Source organism: Ranitomeya variabilis, chromosome 1 (genome assembly GCF_051348905.1).
Source record: "Ranitomeya variabilis isolate aRanVar5 chromosome 1, aRanVar5.hap1, whole genome shotgun sequence".
Taxonomy (NCBI): domain Eukaryota; kingdom Metazoa; phylum Chordata; class Amphibia; order Anura; family Dendrobatidae; genus Ranitomeya; species Ranitomeya variabilis.
In genome coordinates this window covers 221,822,465-221,841,843 of record NC_135232.1, presented here as the reverse complement: position 1 = coordinate 221,841,843, position 19,379 = coordinate 221,822,465, and the positions used below count along the sequence as shown (strand labels likewise).

Below are 19,379 nucleotides of genomic sequence, written 5' to 3'. Positions count from 1 at the left end.
AGTACCATGTGACCGCTCAGCACTGGAAGGAGCTGCCTCCCGAGGACAACGGAGAAGCAGGGAAGTGCAGAGACCGCGCCAGGAGGGCGAGTATGACGGGAGGGTGAGCCATGCGATATTCACCTGTCCCTGTTCCACTGCCGCGCTGTGTTCCGTGTCTTCTGGCTGTGACGTTCAGGTCAGAGGGCGTGATGACGTGGTTAGTGCTCGCCCTCTGCCTGAACAGTCACTGCAGAGAGACGGAAGACACAGCGGCATGCGGCGGTGGAACGAGGAGCGGTGAATATCGCAAGTGTCGGGGGCCTGAGCCAGCGGCGACACTGGCACCTGGCCCCCATAGCGCGCCGGCGTCCCCACCTGCTCAGGACACCGGCACCTGGCTCCCAGCGACGAGAGAGGAGTATGTAATTTTTTTTTTTTCTTTAATCGCAGCATATGGGGCATATTATTCTATGGAGCATATTATGGGGCCATCAACCTATATGGAGCATTATATGGGGCATATTTTATAGAACATCTTATGGGGCCATCATTAACCTTTTGTGCAGCATTATATGGGGCATATTATAATATGGAGCATCTTATGGGGCCATTATTAACCTTTGTGCAGCATTATATGGGGCATATTTTTGTATGGAGCATCTTTTGGGGCCCATCATGAACTTTATGGAGCATTATATGGGGCTACTGATTCAATATGGATATTCAAAAACACTTAACCTACTGATGTCTCAATTAATTTTACTTTTATTGGTATCTATTTTTACTTTTGAAATTTACCGGTAGGTGCTGCATTTCCCACCCTAGGCTTATACTCGAGTCAATAAGTTTTCCCAGTTTTTTATGGCAAAATTAAGGACCTCGGCTTATACTCGGGTTGGCTTGTACTCGATTATATATGGTAAATTTGTTCATGGAAAGCCTCCTAAATATGTCTTCTATTCTCACACAGAAGTTATTTCTGATAGTTTCTGTATAAATTTTGCCAGCACTCACACCATTCCCTTATTGAGTGCTTTGTATTACGCAATGTACAGGAACTCTAGGCGTAATTTTCTGCATGCCATTTATAATAGGATAAGGTTGTAAATGATTGTATATTGGTTACTTCTTCTTTCTAGTGTATCCTTAATCTAATTATTTTGCTTTCCAGGCCTCATTACTGAAAAATGATGAAAGTAAAGCTCTGTCTCCTGTCTTGTTGCAAAAAGAGCTGAACAATCTTCTGAAGTTTAATCCAGATTTTGCTGAAGCTGTGAGTTTTCTAGGAACATTGATTGCATTTTTGTGAATAGGTGCATTTATTTTATCATGCTCCCCAAAAAAATGTTAAAACTTGAGGGTTTGGTTCTCAATAACATGTAATGATCCACTTGTATCAAATAGTACAGTGTAAATTTAGCCAATGTCTACGCTAACTTATTGATATACATCGCAACAAATGTTTGACTTTGCTTATACAATCTTATACATTTGTCACTTACATCTCTGACATTAATACAAAACGTTCCTCATTGGCACTGCCGAATCCATGACTTCTAGTATATATCAGAGGACCATAATCCTTTTTTGAAAAGTGCAGACAATAGCAATAATACCACATTTTGTGCAGGATAAGCTGCGCTCATTCAGGCACCCACCATTTTGCATGAAGAACAATCACTTTTTCAGAGCCTCAGAGAAAGCATGTGTTTATGCAAAATGGCATCGGCATGAGGGAACACTTTTTTTTTATTATTATTATTATTATTGACAAATGTTGGAAGTTTCCTTCTACAATTTTTTTTTTTTTTCCATTAATTTGCTTACACCTCCCAAAATTTAAAATTCCTCCTGTTCGGAGTCCAGATGCAAACATTTTTTTTTCTGTTTTAATATTGCATTTTCACTTGATTTTTACAAACTCCTGTAGATGAAGTAAATAGCACAAAATTCTGGTGAAAATTGTTAGTGTTATTTCGATGATCATCAGCAAGAGTGCCCCACTCCCCAGGCTCCCGGTTTGCTGCGGGTATGTTGTGGTCCTGCTTGATTGACTCCAAGATGATGTTATGAGTCAGGTTTGCCTCTGCAGCATCACAGGAGCCAAAAAGATTAGTATCAGGCTCTAACAATGTGCTCCTGCAATCGTGGCCAGCGTCAGAGCAGTGTTTACAAACTGCTTGCAAGCCCTTCAAATGTTTAATTATAGTTGTGGCTAGCTACCTAGGCACTGAGCAATAAACAAGAAAATTAAAAATAATTCCATTGAGAAAGGAGAGCATTTTTTTTCTAAGGTGTAAATTGCAAAGCTGCTTGATTTTACAAGCATTTTGTAATTTTATTCAGAAAGGAGCAAAGGAATAACACAAATAGCAAATATTAGGCTATTTTGGAGGTTAAAGACAAAACGACATTGATGCATGTGGTCCAGTCTCTCTTATTTTGCATGTACTGGTTATTTATGGGATCACCAGTACGTCTCTGCTGTTTCTGTAGACCTATAATTACTGTTAATCTCCAGGGGTATGATCTGATGTAGTTCTATTGTATTATCTTTTGCTCGTTTTAACTGCCTAATGATCTATTCATAAATCTAATGGAAAACTCATAAGCTATGTACAATTGGGTAAACTGATGTCTCATTTTAAAAGCCATATATGTTTAAGGGATTGTCATTTTATAGTTGACTCTTTTCAAAATGCTCCTGTAGGAGCAGTAGTGGTACGACTTTAGTAGCACATAACTACCGGAATCTGTTAACTAACACTTTTATTTCAGCAAAGCTTCTTTCTTTTTTATTTCAGCATTATCTAAGCTATTTAAATAGTTTGCGTGTCCAAGATGTTTTCAGTTCAACACATAGTCTGCTTCATTATTTTGACCGCCTCATCCTCACTGGAGCAGAGAGTAAAAGCAATGGAGATGAAGGTTATGGACGGAGCCTGCGATATGCTGCACTCAACCTGGCTGCTCTCCACTGTCGCTTTGGACACTAGTATGTAATTTCTGAGCATCATTAGTATTAAAGGAATTTTCTGGCCTTTGGCTACAAGTCTGTGAGGATTCCTCTGTGCTGGCGGTGGGCACTTGTGGGCTGTGGAGTTGGTAAGCCAAAACTCCCCAGCACTGGTCTACTGAGCATGTACGGTACATAAAGTGCAACACAGATTCATCTCACCTAAAAGCCCAGATCCTTAGATCAGGAACAGAACAGACATTTATAGGACATTTCATAACTTTCCCAAATTCTTATGAAAACATTTACAGCACATCCTGCATTGTACTACTGGACCCAATTTATTATACACTGCTCAAAAAAATAAAGGGAACACTTAAACAACAGAATATAACTCCAAGTAAATCAAACATCTGTGAAATCAAACTGTCCACTTAGGAAGCAACACTGACAATCAATTTCACATGCTGTTGTGCAAATGGAATAGACAACAGATGGAAATTATTGGCAATTATCAAGACACACTCAATATCAATAAAGGAGTGGTTCTGCAGGTGGGAACTACAGACCACATCTCAGTACCAATGCTTTCTGGCTGATGTGTTGGTCACTTTTGAATGTTGGTTGTGCTTTCACACTCGTGGTAGCATGAGACGGATTCTACAACCCACACAAGTGGCTCAGGTAGTGCAGCTCATCTAGGATGGCACATCAATGCGAGCTGTGGCAAGAAGGTTTGCTGTGTCTGTCAGCGTAGTGTCCAGAGGCTGGAGGCGCTACCAGGAGACAGGCCAGTACACCAGTAGACATGGAGGGGGCCGTAGGTGGGCAACAACCCAGCAGCCGGACCGCTACCTCAGCCTTTGTGCAAGAAGGAACAGGAGGAGCACTGCCAGAGCCCTGCAAAATGACCTCCAGCAGGCCACAAATGTGCATGTGTGCACAAACGGTTAGAAACCGACTCCATGAGGATGGTGTGAGTGCCCAACGTCCACAGATGGGGGTTGTGCTCACAACCCAACACCGTGCAGGACTATTGGCATTTGCCACAGAACACCAGGATTGGCAAATTCGCCACTGGCGCCCTGTGCTCTTCACAGATGAAAGCAGGTTCACACTGAGCACATGTGACAGACGTGACAGAGTCTGGAGACGCAGTAGAGAGCGATCTGCTGCCTGCAACATCCTTCAGCATGACCGGTTTGGCAGTGGGTCAGTAATGGTGTGGGGTGGCACTTCTTTGGAGGACCGCACAGCCCTCCATGGGCTTGCCAGAGGTAGCCGGACTGCTATTAGGCACTGAGATGAGATCCTCAGACCCTTTGTGAGACCATATGCTGGTGCGGTTGGCCCTGGGTTCCTCCTAATGCAGGACAATGCCAGACCTTATGTGGCTGGAGTGTGTCAGCAGTTCCTGCAAGATGAAGGCATTGAAGCTATGGACTAGCCTGCCTGTTCCCCAGACCTGAATCCGATTGAACACATCTGGGACATCATGTCTTGCACCATCCACCAATGTCACATTGCACCACAGACTGTCCAGGAGTTGGCGGATGCTTTAGTCCATGTCTGGGAGGAGATTCCTCAGGAGATCAACCACCACCTCATCAGGAGCATGCCCAGGCATTGTAGGGAGGTCATACAGGCACGTGGAGGCCACACACACTACTTAGCATCATTTCCTTGTCTTGAGACATTTCCACTGAAGTTGGATCAGCCTGTAACTTAATTTTCCACTTTGATTTTGTGCATCATTCCAACTCCAGACCTCCTTGGGATATTAGTTGTGATTTACATTGCTCATTTTTTAGGTTTTATTGTTCTCAACACATTCCACTATATAATGTATAAAGATTTGCAACTGAAATATTTCATTCAGTGATATCTAGGATGTGGGATTTTAGTGTTCCCTTTATTTTTTTGAGCAGTTTATATTTTAGGAGTCTAAGTCAATTTTATTCTGACTCCACCAAAATGGACACAGACTCCACAGCCCTGCGCGTGACTGCAGATATGTCATTTTGTATCCATGTGGTCATGTGCCGACTAGATGAGCGCTGCCTCACTCAATGCAAGTATATTGAGCCAGGCAGGACACAATCTAGTTGAAATGTGGCTGGAAGTATGCAGATCGCATACTTGTGGTAATGTGACCGCCACCCCCGACACTGGAGAATCTTCACAGCGTGTGGTGCGAGGATTGACAAGTCTGCAGTTACACAGAGTGACTTCACACTTGTTGCTTGAGATCGGACTACTTTATGTAAACCATAGATGGATGTCTCGTGTTTTGAATATGCTTAGGTATCTCATTGAGGACATTAGTAAGACTAATTTGCTTTGTTGTAGATCTATTGTCGGCATTTTTAGAAGGTGTTTATATATCTGTTTATAAACTTGTACCTAATGTAATGTGAATGTTTAAGGCAGGGGTGAGAAACCTCAGTCCCGCAGGCAGTTTATGGCCCATAATGACCTTTACTCCCAGAGACCACAGTTCTCGGGCCAGCAGCTGTGTTTTCACAGCTGCCAGCCCTATAATTTTCTTCTTACTCTGCAAGCACACCCAAGGAGTGTTAACTACTGAACATTGCGGCAAGAGAAATGAAAGATTGTTGGGATGTTGGCCAGTGCCAGCGTCAGAATGTACTTTATTGGCGAGTTAGTGCACTGTGCACTATGTTCCTCGGCAGCAGCATCTCTTGTGATGTGTATACTGCAGTCCCTTATCTCCTGCGATGTGTATGCAGCAGCCCCATATCGCCTGCAATGTGATTGCCGCAGCTCTGGTGTCTCTTGCGATGTGTATGCCACAGCCCCGGTGTCTCCTGCGATGTGAATGCCGCAGCCTCGGTGTCTCGTTTGTGATGTGAATGCCGCAGCCTCGGTGTCTCCTTTGTGGTGTATATACTGCAGACGTCTCACTGCTTGAATTCTATAAATATAACATGAGCAGTAATGAATTTCCCATATTGAGGAGGCATGCAGTGTAATATACATCTGTGTTCGGGATGACTTACTGCTGCGAGTTCTTTACAAAACTTATCGCAAAGAGTTGCTTGTGCTCCAGACTTGGAAAAGCAGTTACAAGTAGTAACATCACTACCATGTACTCGTAACATCAGTCACACCATAGAGAAGCTGCTCCAGCCATCACATTAGGGGTGAGTTAAATGTATGACCAAATATACCAGGGTCATTTTCAAGCTGATAATTTTGTACGGCCCCTGAATGATGGTTTAAATATTCAAATGGCTCTTGGTAGAAAAAAGGTTCCTCACCCCTGGTTTAAGTGCTGCATGCTAACTTATAGGGAAAGCATCACAAACTCTTATGAATATTTCTCTCTATTTGTGATGTTACTTAAAATATGCTGTCTTAGTATAAACTTATACGTACATTTTATTTAAAGAAAAAAGTCTACTTTTAAGTGTTTTTAATGTTTGCTTTCTGTAGTCATCAAGCCGAGCTGGCGCTGCAAGAAGCCATAAGGATAGCGCAAGAATCAAGTGACCATGTTTGCCTGCAGCACTGTCTGGTAAGTTCAGCACAATTAGAATTTTTTTTAGATTGGATGTGAATTTTCTTGTACAGAAAATTTTCTGCATATTACAGTACTAGGCAAAAAGTGTGAAATTTTACTGTCTCATCCACTTTGGGGATAAAATTATTCAGCCCAAAACTGACCGGTGTGGCAAAATTTTAACTTAGAAGATATACGTCTATTGTCTCCTCTTGCTAATAAGAAATCTTTTCACTGAGAATTTCATATCTTAAGCATTATTCTAGGAATTTATCAGTATAAGTTTTTCATATCTCTTTCATTGTCAAAAGTCCCCTGGAGTAAGGCACCCAAACTTTTTAAGAGGTGCATATTTCTTTATAAATGTGGGACTTTTGGGCTGTCTGTGCGCCACAAACTGATTATAGCTTAGATCTCAGCTACTATTTATACCATTTTCTGCTGCAAATATAGTACATCTGTAAAGCACTGCAACAAAAGATTGTGCTAAAATGTTGAATTTTTTTAAACTTCAGAATACTGTTTGATAGCTTCTGATAGTGTTTTGTAACTTTTTTTCTTGCTCCAGAGTTGGTTGTACATCCTAAAGAGCAGAAAAGGTGAGGACAGCAGTGTGTTGCTGGAACATTCTGTAAAGAAAGCTGTGCACTTTGGGCTGCCGGTAGGTTAATACTTTTCTTCCTAATGTTGAGGACAGCATTCAGTACATAGATGGTAACAGAAGCAACACTTTCTCTTTCAGTATCTGGCTTCCCTTGGCATTCAGTCATTGGTTCAGCAAAGGGCTTTTGCAGGAAAGACCGCAGATAAGCTTATGGATGCACTTAAAGACTCTGATCTTCTTCATTGGAAGCACAGTTTGTCAGAGCTAATTGACATCAGTACTGCTCAAAAGACTGCAATCTGGAGATTGTATGGACAGAGGTATCAAATTCTTTATATGAACTGTGAAAGGTTTTGAAACCATATTTTAGTGGAGCATTAGCAATCCTCTTACTGTGGAGTATTTAAAGGGATCGTTCAGGCTTACGATGTTGATAAGCTACAGATAGCAGATTGGTTGGGGCCCAGCATCCATTGCCACTACCAATCTGCTGCTATTTCCTCCAACAGCGGCTGAATATAAACACTTTGCGTGGAGCTGCTTTAGCGCAGCTCTGGTCAAAGTTTGGTGGTCTATGCCGGCTGTTGATGGCTGCTGCAGCACAGCTCGTGTTCGTTTGAGTAAGATCTTTGCTGCCGAACCCGGCAGCAGCTGCTACACTTTGACCGGAGCTGCACTCACCACTTCCATTCAAAGTCTTAACATCTGGACCACTGCATGAGCAGATCAGTTGAGGTGCGAGGTGTTGGACCCCCAGCAATCTGCTATTGATGTAAATGGGTCATCAATACCGTACGCCCGGACAAATGTCTTTGTACACATTGCCCAGATCTTGTTTTGCATAACCCTGGAGGTAATGCGGGTAAACCAGATTACATTCCTGTATTGCCCAAATTGTCCATAACAGAATAATGACATTGCAGCAGGCACAGATGCTCCTCAGCATGAACACCTACAAGATTTGACACTTGGGTATTATCTCTTACAACACTATGGCATTGCAGCAGGCACAGATGCTCCTCAGCATGAAAACCTATAAGATTTGACACTTGGGTATTATCTCTTATGGCATTATGGCATTGCAGCAGGCACAGATGCTCCTCAGCATGAAAACCTATAAGATTTGACACTTGGGTATTTTCTCTTATAGTACTATGGCGTTGCAGCAGGCACAGATGCTCCTCAGCATGAACACCTATGAGATTTGACACTTGGGTATTTTCTCTTATAGCACTATGGCGTTGCAGCAGGCACAGATGCTCCTCAGCATGAACACCTATAAGATTTGACACTTGGGTATTCTCTTACAGCACTATGGCGTTGCAGCAGGCACAGATGCTCCTTAGCATGAACACCTATGAGATTTGACACATGGGTATTATCTCTTATAGCACTATGGCGTTGCAGCAGGCACAGATGCTCCTCAGCATGAACACCTATGAGATTTGACACTTGGGTATTTTCTCTTATAGCACTATGGCGTTGCAGCAGGCACAGATGCTCCTCAGCATGAACACCTATGAGATTTGACACTTGGGTATTCTCTTACAGCACTATGGCTTTGCAGCAGGCACAGATGCTCCTCAGCATGAACACCTATGAGATTTGACACTTGGGTATTATCTCTTATAGCACTATGGTGTTGCAGCAGGCACAGATGCTCCTCAGCATGAACACCTATGAGATTTGACACTTGGGTATTTTTCCTGTCTCCCATGACAGCACACCTGAGAGAGGGGATCCGCCCAGTCAGGACAGGAAACCTACTGAAATAAAAGGGCGGTACCTCTCCCTCGCTTCAGTTGGGTTTCCTGTCCTGATGGGAGCCCTAGTTCTGGAATCACGGTGGTTTTGAAGACTCACCCACTCCTGTCCCGACACTGGAAGAACAGGCAGAGAGCCTGTATGCCGGCATTCAGGCTGTGGAAGCGCCGTTCGCAGGTCCTGGGGCCTTTGCGCACGTGCGGGCGTCGGGTCAGCGCAGTCCGGAGTCCTGTGGCTCTTCTGCGGCTGCCACGCCGCGCTCTGCCCCCTCTGCTGCTGCCTTCGGCCCTGGGCCTAGCTTCCGGGTGCGCGGCAGGCTTCGCGGATCCAAGATGGTGGCGCCCATAGACTAACACTGGCCGGGTCACAGGGATCTTCTGGCGGTCTCCTGGTGGGCGCAGAGGCGGGGGAGGAGCAATTCCTGAACCGGATGAGGCGGTGAGCAGAGTAGATCACCCTTCAAAAGGTGGTGAGTCCACAGTGGAAGTGCTCACATCTATAGAGCTCCACTGTGGAGGATTGTATGGAGCAGCACCCACAACAGCCATTGCTACAGTAGCAGCAGCAACAAGAGATCTTACCAGGTGCTATGTCTGCTCACCAGCATACTAAGGAGAAGCGGCAGTCGTCCGGATCGAAAGTCGCAGGACTCTTCAGCTTCTAGGAGGGACGTTGTCCGTACTCCAGATCGGCCTCAAAATCCGGCGCCGATGAAGGCTAGTGCCAAGTCAAAGAACAAAGAATGTGCCCTCTGTAAAGCCCCGCTAGCAGTCCAATGGCAGAAAAACCTCTGTGCGGACTGTATCCAAAAGACTATTCAGGCTGAATCCCCTGGCTTTGCCTCTAGCCTCAGGGCCATGATTAGGGCAGAAGTTAAAGGGTCTTTAAAATCAGTCCTAAAAAGAAAAGTATCAAAACCCTAGAGACTGTTTCGGATTCTGGTGCCTCTCAGTCTGACGAGGAATATCAAGAGGAACCTCTGTCTCCCTTTTCATCCTCTTCTGTGTTCTCTGGCTCCTCTTCAGATAGCGATGTTGGGGGTCGACCATGCTTTCTAACTGAGAACACAGATAAACTGGTGAAATCAGTTAGGGCTACAATGGGCCTTAAGGATGAGAAAGCGTCTAGATCGGTAGAAGACGTTATGTTTGGTGGTTTGGAGGAGAAGAGGAAGCGTACCTTCCCAGTTAATACTAAAGTAAAAGCCCTTATAGAAAAAGAGTGGAAGAAACCTGAGAAGTCTGGTAGCCTTCCCTCAGCTTCTAAGAGACGATATCCTTTTGAGGAAAAGGATTCAGAAGTATGGGATAAAGCCCCTAAGATTGATGGTGCGGTGGCTAGGTCATCTAAAACGTCATCCCTACCCTTAGAGGATTCGGGCGTCCTAAGGGACCCTTTAGACAAAAAAGCGGATGCTTTTTTGAAACATACCTGGGAGGCAGCCGCAGGAGGTCTAAAACCGGCAATAGCCGGAACATGTGTTGCCCGCTCCCTTATTGTCTGGCTGCAACTAATAGAGGATCAGTTGAAATCTAAAGTGCTGAGAGAAGAGGTCCTAGCCAATATGGCAATGGCACAAGGAGCGGCAGCTTTCATAGCAGATTCCTCAGCAGACTCTGTAAGACTAGCAGCTAGGGCAGCGGGATTGTCTAACGCAGCAAGACGTGCCTTGTGGTTAAAGGGGTGCCCAGGGGACTTAACCTCAAAAAATAGACTTTGTTCCATTCCGTGCGACGGCAAATTCCTCTTTGGTCAGAAGCTGGAGGACATTTTAGAAAAAGCAGGCGACAAGAAAAAAGGTTTTCCTCGCTTTTCGGTGCATATCAGAAGGCCTTATTTTCGGAGGCGAAAATTTAATAGAGGTTGCCCTCCGGGAGATAGAAGGAACTGGGACTATAGAGATAGAAAAGGATCTGGGTTCATGTTTAAGGGACCCTCCACATCAGCAAAAAAGCCCTCCCAATGACGCCAAGCCAGAAGTAGGGGGAAGGCTCTCTTTTTTTTTTTTTTTTTTTTTTTTTTTCTTCACGCCTGGATAAGTATTTCTCCCAGCCATTGGGCGTTAAGTGTCGTCAGCGACGGACTAAAAATAGAATTTATTCATCCACCTCGACAGATTTTTGTGTTGACACCACACAGAAAACTTCTGGAGGAACAGCTAGCTCTGGAAACAGAGGTATTGGGGCTAGTTCTAAAACGGGTCCTAGTAGAAGTTCCAAGGGAAGAGGAGGGAGAAGGTTTTTATTCCCCTCTATTTTTGATACAAAAACCAGATGGCTCGCTAAGGACTATTGTCAACTTAAGAACTCAATCGGTCAGTAATAAATTACTCCTTCAAGATGGAGTCGGTAAACTCAGCAATAAAGATGCTGTTCCCGGACTGCTTCATGGCAGCTATAGACTTAAAAGACGCTTACTACCATGTCCCAATTCATCGGGACTATCAAAAATTTCTGAGGGTAGCAGTGTTTGTCCAAGGGCAACTCAAACACTACCAGTATGCTGCCCTCCCATTTGGTCTATCGATAGCGCCAAGAATATTTACAAAATTAATGTCAGAGGTCATGTCCTTCCTCCATTCCCGGGACATAGTCATTGTTCCGTACCTAGACGACTTCCTTGTAATAGGCAGATCAGTGGATCACTGTCTTGCACAAATAGAAGCGGTGACTACGACCCTAGCAGTGTTAGGTTGGGAAATAAATGTCGCCAAGTCGAGATTAACACCAGAGAAAGTTCAGTCCTTCCTGGGGTTGGTTCTGGACTCCACGCGCCAACTCTGTCTCCTGCCGGAGAGCAAGGTATCCAAAATACAAAGTCTTGTGGAATTGGCGATACATCAGCCTGTAATGACACTGAGGAAGGCGATGTCCCTGCTGGGGTCACGAACATCCTGTATTCCCGCTGTAAAATGGGCACAGTTTCACCTGAGGCAATTACAATGGGAGGTCCTGTCAACACAAAGATTGTTAGAAGGGCGTTTGGAGGGAAAAGTTCACCTTTCAGTAGTCGTCAGAGATTCCCTAATCTGGTGGTCAGTAAGGGATCACTTGAGCTAAGGGGTTCAGTGGCTAACTCCAATAGAAGACGTGATCACAACGGACGCAAGTGGTACAGGATGGGGTGCACATCTAGGGACCCTTTCGATACAGGGATCCTGGTACCATACAGAAACACATCAGACATCCAATGTAAAAGAGTTATGGGCTGTAGAAAGGGCAGTAAGACATTTCCTTCCTATCCTTCAGGGTCGTCATACCAGAGTCATGTCCGACAATTACGCAGTAGTAGCCTATATCCACCATCGGGGGAACAAGGTCCCTTTCACTTATGGGGGCAACATCTGTGCTTCTTCAGTTAGCAGAATCTCACCTACTGTCCCTCACAGCTCTGCACATAAAGGGGGTCGAAAACACGAAAGCGGACTACTTAAGTCGCTAAAAGCTAAGACAGGGAGAATGGTCGCTGAGTCCCAGGGTATTCCATCAGATAGTACAGGCCTGGGGCAAACCGGTAATAGACTTATTTGCCACTCTTCACAACAGGAAGGTGGAGAGGTTCTGCTCGTTAGACTCGAGGGGGAACCCGGTTGCAGTAGATGCCCTTCAAATTCCGTGGAAATTCAGCCTCGCTTACGTGTCTCCACGGATAGCATTAATTCCGGTAGTAGTAAGGAAGATCAGAATGGAGCAGGCAAGAGTGATTCTGATTGCTCCATTTTGGACGAAAAGACCATGGTTTTCTCTCCTAAGACAAATGTCGGTAACCGATCCATGGATCCTACCAGAGGTTCCGGACCTGCTTACCCAGGGACCAGTATGCCACTCTCAAGTGAAAGGCTTCCATCTGGCAGCCTGGAATTTGAGAGGGCATTACTAAGCCGACAGGGATTCTCGCCAGGGCTAGTCTCCACCCTGTTGAGAAGTAGGAAGCCGATTACATTGAGAATTTATGGTAGGACATGGAAGAGGTTTCTAGAGTTTTTAGGACAACCTTTGTCGGATGAGGCTCCTGTGGGTGCTATTTTAGAGTTTTTACAAGCAGGCTTACAACTAGGGTTGGCAACCAATACGCTTAAGGTTCAAGTGTCAGCGTTAGGAGCTTTATATCATTGTAATTTAGCCTCCAATAAGTGGGTAGCCCGTTTCATTAAATCATGTAGTAGGTCTAGACCTGTAGTAATTCAGAAAATTCCTCCCTGGGATTTGAATCTGGTTTTAGATGCTCTAACTAAAAGTCCTTTTGAGCCTTTGCAAGAGTGATCGGTAAAATTTCTCACTCTAAAAACAGTGCTATTGGTAGCTTTAACATCCGCACGTAGGGTGAGTGACTTGCAAGCCCTGTCCGTTTGTCCTCCATACACACAGATATATGACGACAGGGTGGTTCTAAGACCAGATCCGGCTTATCTACCTAAGGTAGTTCTTAATTTTCATAGTAGTCAGGAGATTGTATTACCCTCATTTTGTGTTAATCCTAGAAATCCAAGTGAGGAAAGGTTTCATACTCTTTATGTAAGGAGGTCTACGTTACAGTACATATCCTTAACCAGTCAGTGGAGGAAAGATCAGTCTCTATTTGTAGCTTTCCAGGGTAGCATGAAAGGTCATGGGGTGTCCAAAGGTACTATTGCCAGGTGGATTAGGGAGGCCATTAGCTTATCCTATGCTGCATGTGGCGTTCCGATCCCTGAAGGCATCAAGGCTCACTCCACTAGGGCCGTGGCTACTTCCTGGGCTGAAAAAGCAGAGGTATCGATTGATCAGATATGTAAGGCCGCTACCTGGTCCTCACCGTCTACCTTCTTTAAACACTACCGACTGAATTTATCTTCCTCTACTGACCTTACCTTTGGTAGAAGGGTGCTGCAAGCGGCGGTCCCTCCCTAAGGTGTTCCTTTCTCCAAAAATCTCTCAGGTGTGCTGTCATGGGAGACGGGAAAACACCAAGGTTACTTACCGGTAGCCGGTTTTTCCGGAGCCCATGACAGCACCTGTATATACCCTCCCTTCTTTTTCACCCTTTGGTGCGCACTTTTTAATTGGGTGTTTTTTTGTTATTATTATAATGTGGTGGATTTGACACTTGGGTAGTCTCTTACAGCACTATGGCTTTGCAGCAGGCACAGGTGCTCCTCAGCATGAACACCTATGAGATTTGACACATGGGTATTATCTCTTATAGCACTATGGCGTTGCAGCAGGTGTAGATGCTCCTCAGCATGAACACCTATGAGATTTGACACATGGGTATTATCTCTTATAGCACTATGGCGTTGCAGCAGGCGTAGATGCTCCTCAGCATGAACACCTATGAGATTTGACACTTGGGTATTATCTCTTATAGCACTATGGCATTGCAGCAGGCACAGATGCTCCTCAGCATGAACAGTTTGGATTCTGTTAATGTAAGCGTCCAGCAGAACAACACTGAGTCATTTGCAGTAGTTTTATGTCATCTTGCAGAGCTACACGCCGAACAGGTGAGTGTGATATTTTATTGAGTACATTATTAAGGGTAAGGTCATATGTATCAGTCGCTGTGACTTTCCAGTGGATTACAAGAAAGTCAGTGTAAATTAATAGCGCATTGTTTATGGCTGTGCCACTTCTGCAAAACCAATAAAGGATGCCTCAACTATACATTGTGACAAGACTCTCCTTTTAACTATATATACTTGTTTAATTAACTCCTTTATGTTTCTCTACCCTGAAAGTGGATTATTGTAAAGTATTATGTTTCCCCCTAATATAAGTACGTGCTGAGATAAATCTTGTTTTGTAGGGCTGTTTTTCTGCTGCTTCTGAGATCTTGACACATTTAAAGGAAAGATTCCCTCCAAACTCCCAGCATGCAAAGGTAACACTTTACACTATAATACCTGTTCCTATGTCTTGGAATTATTCTTTGTATATTCATACAAATGTAAAATTTTCTCTTTCCCTTCTTGATATAAAACTTCACATTGTAAAGCCATGCTTAAAAAAAAAAAAAAGCCACACTTGCTCCCCAAATACACCCTCCACTCCAGCCTTGGTTTGGAAGAAATGACGTCTAGACCACCAGTCACCTGACCCTTCAGTAATAAGTTGCTACAGCGTTAAAATTATTGGTGGTCAAGCCGTCCTCTCTACTAGTCTGGGAGCAGCAATTCATGAATAGGGGGTCACATTCTCCCAGTAATTATAATAATCATTACTTGTTTACATTTTTTTTAAAAAACAATTGACATTCCTTTCCTCTAAGAAACAAGAGTGGAAAACCCCTTTAACCCCTTCACGACCTTGCCCTTTTCCGTTTTTGCGTTCTCATTTTTCACTCCCCTCCTTCCCAGAGCCATAAAGTTTTTTTATTTTTCCATCAATATGGCCATGTGAGGGCTTGTTTTTTGCGGGACAAGTTGCACTTTTGAGCGACGGCATTGGTTTTAGCATGTCATGTACTAGAAAACAGTAAAAAAATTCCAAGTGCGGTGAAATTGCAAATAAAAAAGTGCAATCCCACACTTGTTTTTTGTTTGGCTTTTTTGCTAGGTTCACTAGATGCTAAAACTGACCTGCCATTTTGATTCTCCAGGTCATTACGAGTTCATAGACACCAAACATGTCTAGGTTACAGCTGACATGTCCCGGCTTTGAGGTGGGCTCGCCGCCAGAGTCCACATCAATGCAGGGGACCCGACCTCCGCAGTAATAGTACAGCGGTGGTCGTGAAGGGGGTTAAATAAATTAAAACGAAAAATAAATAAAATGTATATAAAATTTTTGGTTTGAACCTCTTCATGACATTTTAGGGTATGTACACACTTTGGATGCGGATGCGCAGCGGTTTTGGTGCTGCAGATACGCAGCTGTTTTCCATGCGTTTACAGTTCCATGTAAACCTATGGAAAACAAAATCCGCAGTGCACATGCTGCGGAAAAAAACCATGCGGAAACGCTGCATTGTTTATTCCGCAGCATGTTCATTCTTTGTGCGGATTCCGCAGCTCCATAATAGGAATCCGCAGGTGGAAAACTGCAGGTGGAATCCGCCCAAAAAACGCATTAAATCCACAGTAAATCTGCATGTAAAATACGCAGAGATCCCATCTACGTGTGCACATACCCTTAGGGGTTCCCGACCAATGGCTTAATAGTACGTCATGACAATCGTGCAGGGCACAGGAGCTGTGCCAGCGCGATAGTCTCCAGGAGCCCAGCTTACTTAGTAGCCGAGCCCTGCCTGTCACAGGTGTTAACCCCCTAAATGCCGAAATCAATATCGATTGCAACATTTGTCAGGCTGAGAGGGAGGAGACTCCCTTTTCCTTTTGATCAGCACCCCCGCTACGTCATCGCGAGGCCCAGATGGTCATCATGGCAACCCGACATTTTCATGACTACCTCCAGGTCTGCCAGCGACAGTGGCCTGCCTACACTATGCCTGGAGCATGGTCTAAGAGGCTTCTGTCAGTGTAATACTGACATGTATAATATGACTACAGCCCAGTGTCATACAATTCTGTGAGTTGCCTGAGAGTTAAAAATGCTCACTACCCCCCCAGATCAATTTCTCAAGCGGTGCAGTTTCCAAACTGGTGTCACTTGTGGGGGTTTCTGCTGTTTTGGCAAGTCAGGGGCTCTGCAAGTGTAACATGGCTTCCGCTATCTATTCCAGGCAAAATTGCATTCCAGAATTTATCTGGTGCTCCTTCCCTTCCGAACCCTGTCATGTGCCAAAACAATAGTGTTCCCCCACATATGGGATATCCGCTTACTCAGGAGAAATTGCATAGAAAATTGTATGGTCCATTTTCTTCTGTTAACCTTGAGAAAATTAAAAATTTGGAATTGAAGCAACATTTTTTTTTTCTGAATTTTTTTTTTTTTTTTATATTTTCACGGCTCAGTGTTATAAAATTACGTGTTCTAAAGGGTAATGTTTCTTCTTATGCAAAATTTGCTTGTCACTCTCCATATTTAATTTCCCAGCGGAGCATGCATGGCGTATACGTCTCCTCACTTGTCTTGATGCCAGGCCTGGCTTGTCTCTCTCCACAAGGAGAAATGTTACCCTTTAGGGTACATTCCCACATTTAGGATTTGCTGCAGTTTTGTCTCAACATATTTTTACAGCTTTAACCCCTTCATGACCCAGCCTATTTTGACCTTAATGACCTGGCCGTTTTTTGCAATTCTGACCAGTGTCCCTTTATGAGGTAATAGCTCAGGAACGCTTCAATGGATCCTAGCGATTCTGAGAATGTTTTTTCGTAACATATTGGGCTTCATGTTAGTGGTAAATTTAGGTTGATAATTTCTGAGTTTATTTGTGAAAAAAAACGGAAATTTGGTGAAAATTTTGAAAATTTTGCAATTTTCACATTTTGAATTTTTATTCTGTTAAACCAGAGAGTTATGTGAGACAATATAGTTAATAAATAACATTTCCCACATGTCTACTTTACATCAGCACAATTTTGGAAACACATTTTTTTTTTTGCTAGGAAGTTATAAGGGTTAAAATTTGATCATTTTTACAACAACATTTACAAAACCATTTTTTTTAGGGACCACCTCACATTTGAAGTCAGTTTGAGGGTTCTATATGGCTGAAAATACCCAAAAGTGACACCATTCTAAAAACTGCACCCCTCAAGGTGCTCAAAACCACATTCAAGAAGTTTATTAACCCTTCAGGTGTTTCACAGCAGCAGAAGCAACATGGAAGTAAAAAATGAACATTTAACTTTTTAGTCACAAAAATGATCTTTTAGCAACAATTTTTTTATTTTCCCAAGGGTAAAAGGAGAAACTGGACCACGAACGTTGTTGTCCAATTTGTCCTGAGTACGCTGATACCTCATATGTGGGGGTAAACCACTGTTTGGGCGCACGGCAGGGCTCGGAAGGGAAGGAGCGCCATTTGACTTTTTGAATGAAAAATTGGCTCCAATCTTTAGCGGACACCATGTCGCGTTTGGAGAGCCCCCGTGTGCCTAAACATTGGAGCTCCCCCACAAGTGACCCCATTTTGGAAACTAGACCCCCCAAGGAACTTATCTAGAAGCATAGTGAGCACTTTAAACCCCCAGGTGCTTCACAAATTGATCCGTAAAAATGAAAAAGTACTTTTTTTTTTACAAAAAAATTATTTTAGCCTCAATTTTTTCATTTTCACATGGGCAACAGGATAAAATGGATCCTAAAATTTGTTGGACAATTTCTCCTGAGTACACCGATACCTCACATGTGGGGGTAAACCACTGTTTGGACACATGGCAAGGCTCGGAAGGGAAGGAGCGCCATTTGACTTTTTGAATTAAAAATTATCTCCATTGCTAGCGGACACCATGTCACGTTTGGAGAGCCCCTGCGTGCCTAAACATTGGAGCTCCCCCACAAGTGACCCCATTTTGGAAACTAGACCCCCCCAATGAACTTATCTAGAAGCATAGTGAGCACTTTAAACCCTCAGGTGCTTCACAGAAGTTTATAACGCAGAGCCGTGAAAATAAAAAATAATTTTTCTTTCCTCAAAAATGATTTTTAGCCCAGAATTTTTTATTTTCCCAAGGGTAATAGGAGAAATTGGACCCCAAATGTTGTTGTCCAGTTTGTCCTGAGTACGATGATACCCCATATGTGGGGGTAAACCACTGTTTGGGCGCACGGCAGGGCTCGGAAGGGAAGGCACGCCATTTGGCTTTTTGAATGGAAAAATAGCTCCAATCATTAGCGGACACCATGTCGCGTTTGGAGAGCCCTTGTGTGCCTAAACATTGGAGCTCCCCCACAAGTGACACCATTTTGGAAACTAGACCTCCCAAGGAACTAATCTAGATGTGTGGTGAGCACTTTGAACCCCCAAGTGCTTCACAGAAGTTTATAACGCAGAGCCATGAAAATAAAAAATAATTTTTCTTTTCTCAAAAATGATTTTTTAGCCCTCAATTTTTTATTTTCCCAAGGGTAACAGGAGAAATTGGACCCCAATATTTGTTGCCCAGTTTGTTGTGAGTACGCTGATACCCCATATGTGGGGGTAAACCACTGTTTGAGCGCACGTCAGGGCTCGGAAGGGAGGGAGCACCATTTGACTTTTTGAACGCAAGATTGGTTGGAATCAATGGTGGCGCCATGTTGCGTTTGGAGATCCCTGATGTGCCTAAACAGTGGAAACCCCTCAATTCTAACTTCAACACTAACCCCAACACACCCCTAACCCTAATCCCAACTGTAACCATAACCCTAATCACAACCCTAACCCCAACACACCCCTAACCACAACCCTAACCCCAACACACCCGTAACCCTAATCCCAACCCTAATCCTAACCCTAATCCCAACCCTAACCCTAATCCCAACCCTAACCACAACTGTAACCCCAACACACCCCTAACCCTATCCGTAACCCTAACCACAAGCCTAATCTTAACCCTATTTCCAACCCTCGCCCTAATTCCAACCCTAACCCTAAGGCTATGTGCCCACGTTGCGGATTCGTGTGAGATTTTTCCGCACGATTTTTGAAAAATCTGCAGGTAAAAGGCACTGCCTTTTACCTGC

The 19,379-nt window shown here is 43.9% G+C and overlaps 1 protein-coding gene across 2 annotated transcripts in view; it reads left to right on the top strand.

Annotated features, from left to right (window-relative positions):
* ANAPC5 (anaphase promoting complex subunit 5) overlaps positions 1 to 19,379 on the top strand; it is an 86,296-nt gene that overhangs the window by 19,641 nt on the left and 47,276 nt on the right. For both annotated transcript variants that reach the window (XR_013222625.1, XM_077292947.1), the window contains exons 7-13: positions 1,154 to 1,255; positions 2,787 to 2,977; positions 6,395 to 6,476; positions 7,030 to 7,122; positions 7,204 to 7,385; positions 14,176 to 14,311; positions 14,614 to 14,688. Coding sequence is in view for 1 of the 2 variants with exons in the window: in XM_077292947.1 (XP_077149062.1) it covers positions 1,154 to 1,255; positions 2,787 to 2,977; positions 6,395 to 6,476; positions 7,030 to 7,122; positions 7,204 to 7,385; positions 14,176 to 14,311; positions 14,614 to 14,688 (861 nt within the window). In the remaining variant the exon portion in view is untranslated. The remainder of the gene's footprint in view (positions 1 to 1,153; positions 1,256 to 2,786; positions 2,978 to 6,394; positions 6,477 to 7,029; positions 7,123 to 7,203; positions 7,386 to 14,175; positions 14,312 to 14,613; positions 14,689 to 19,379) is intronic.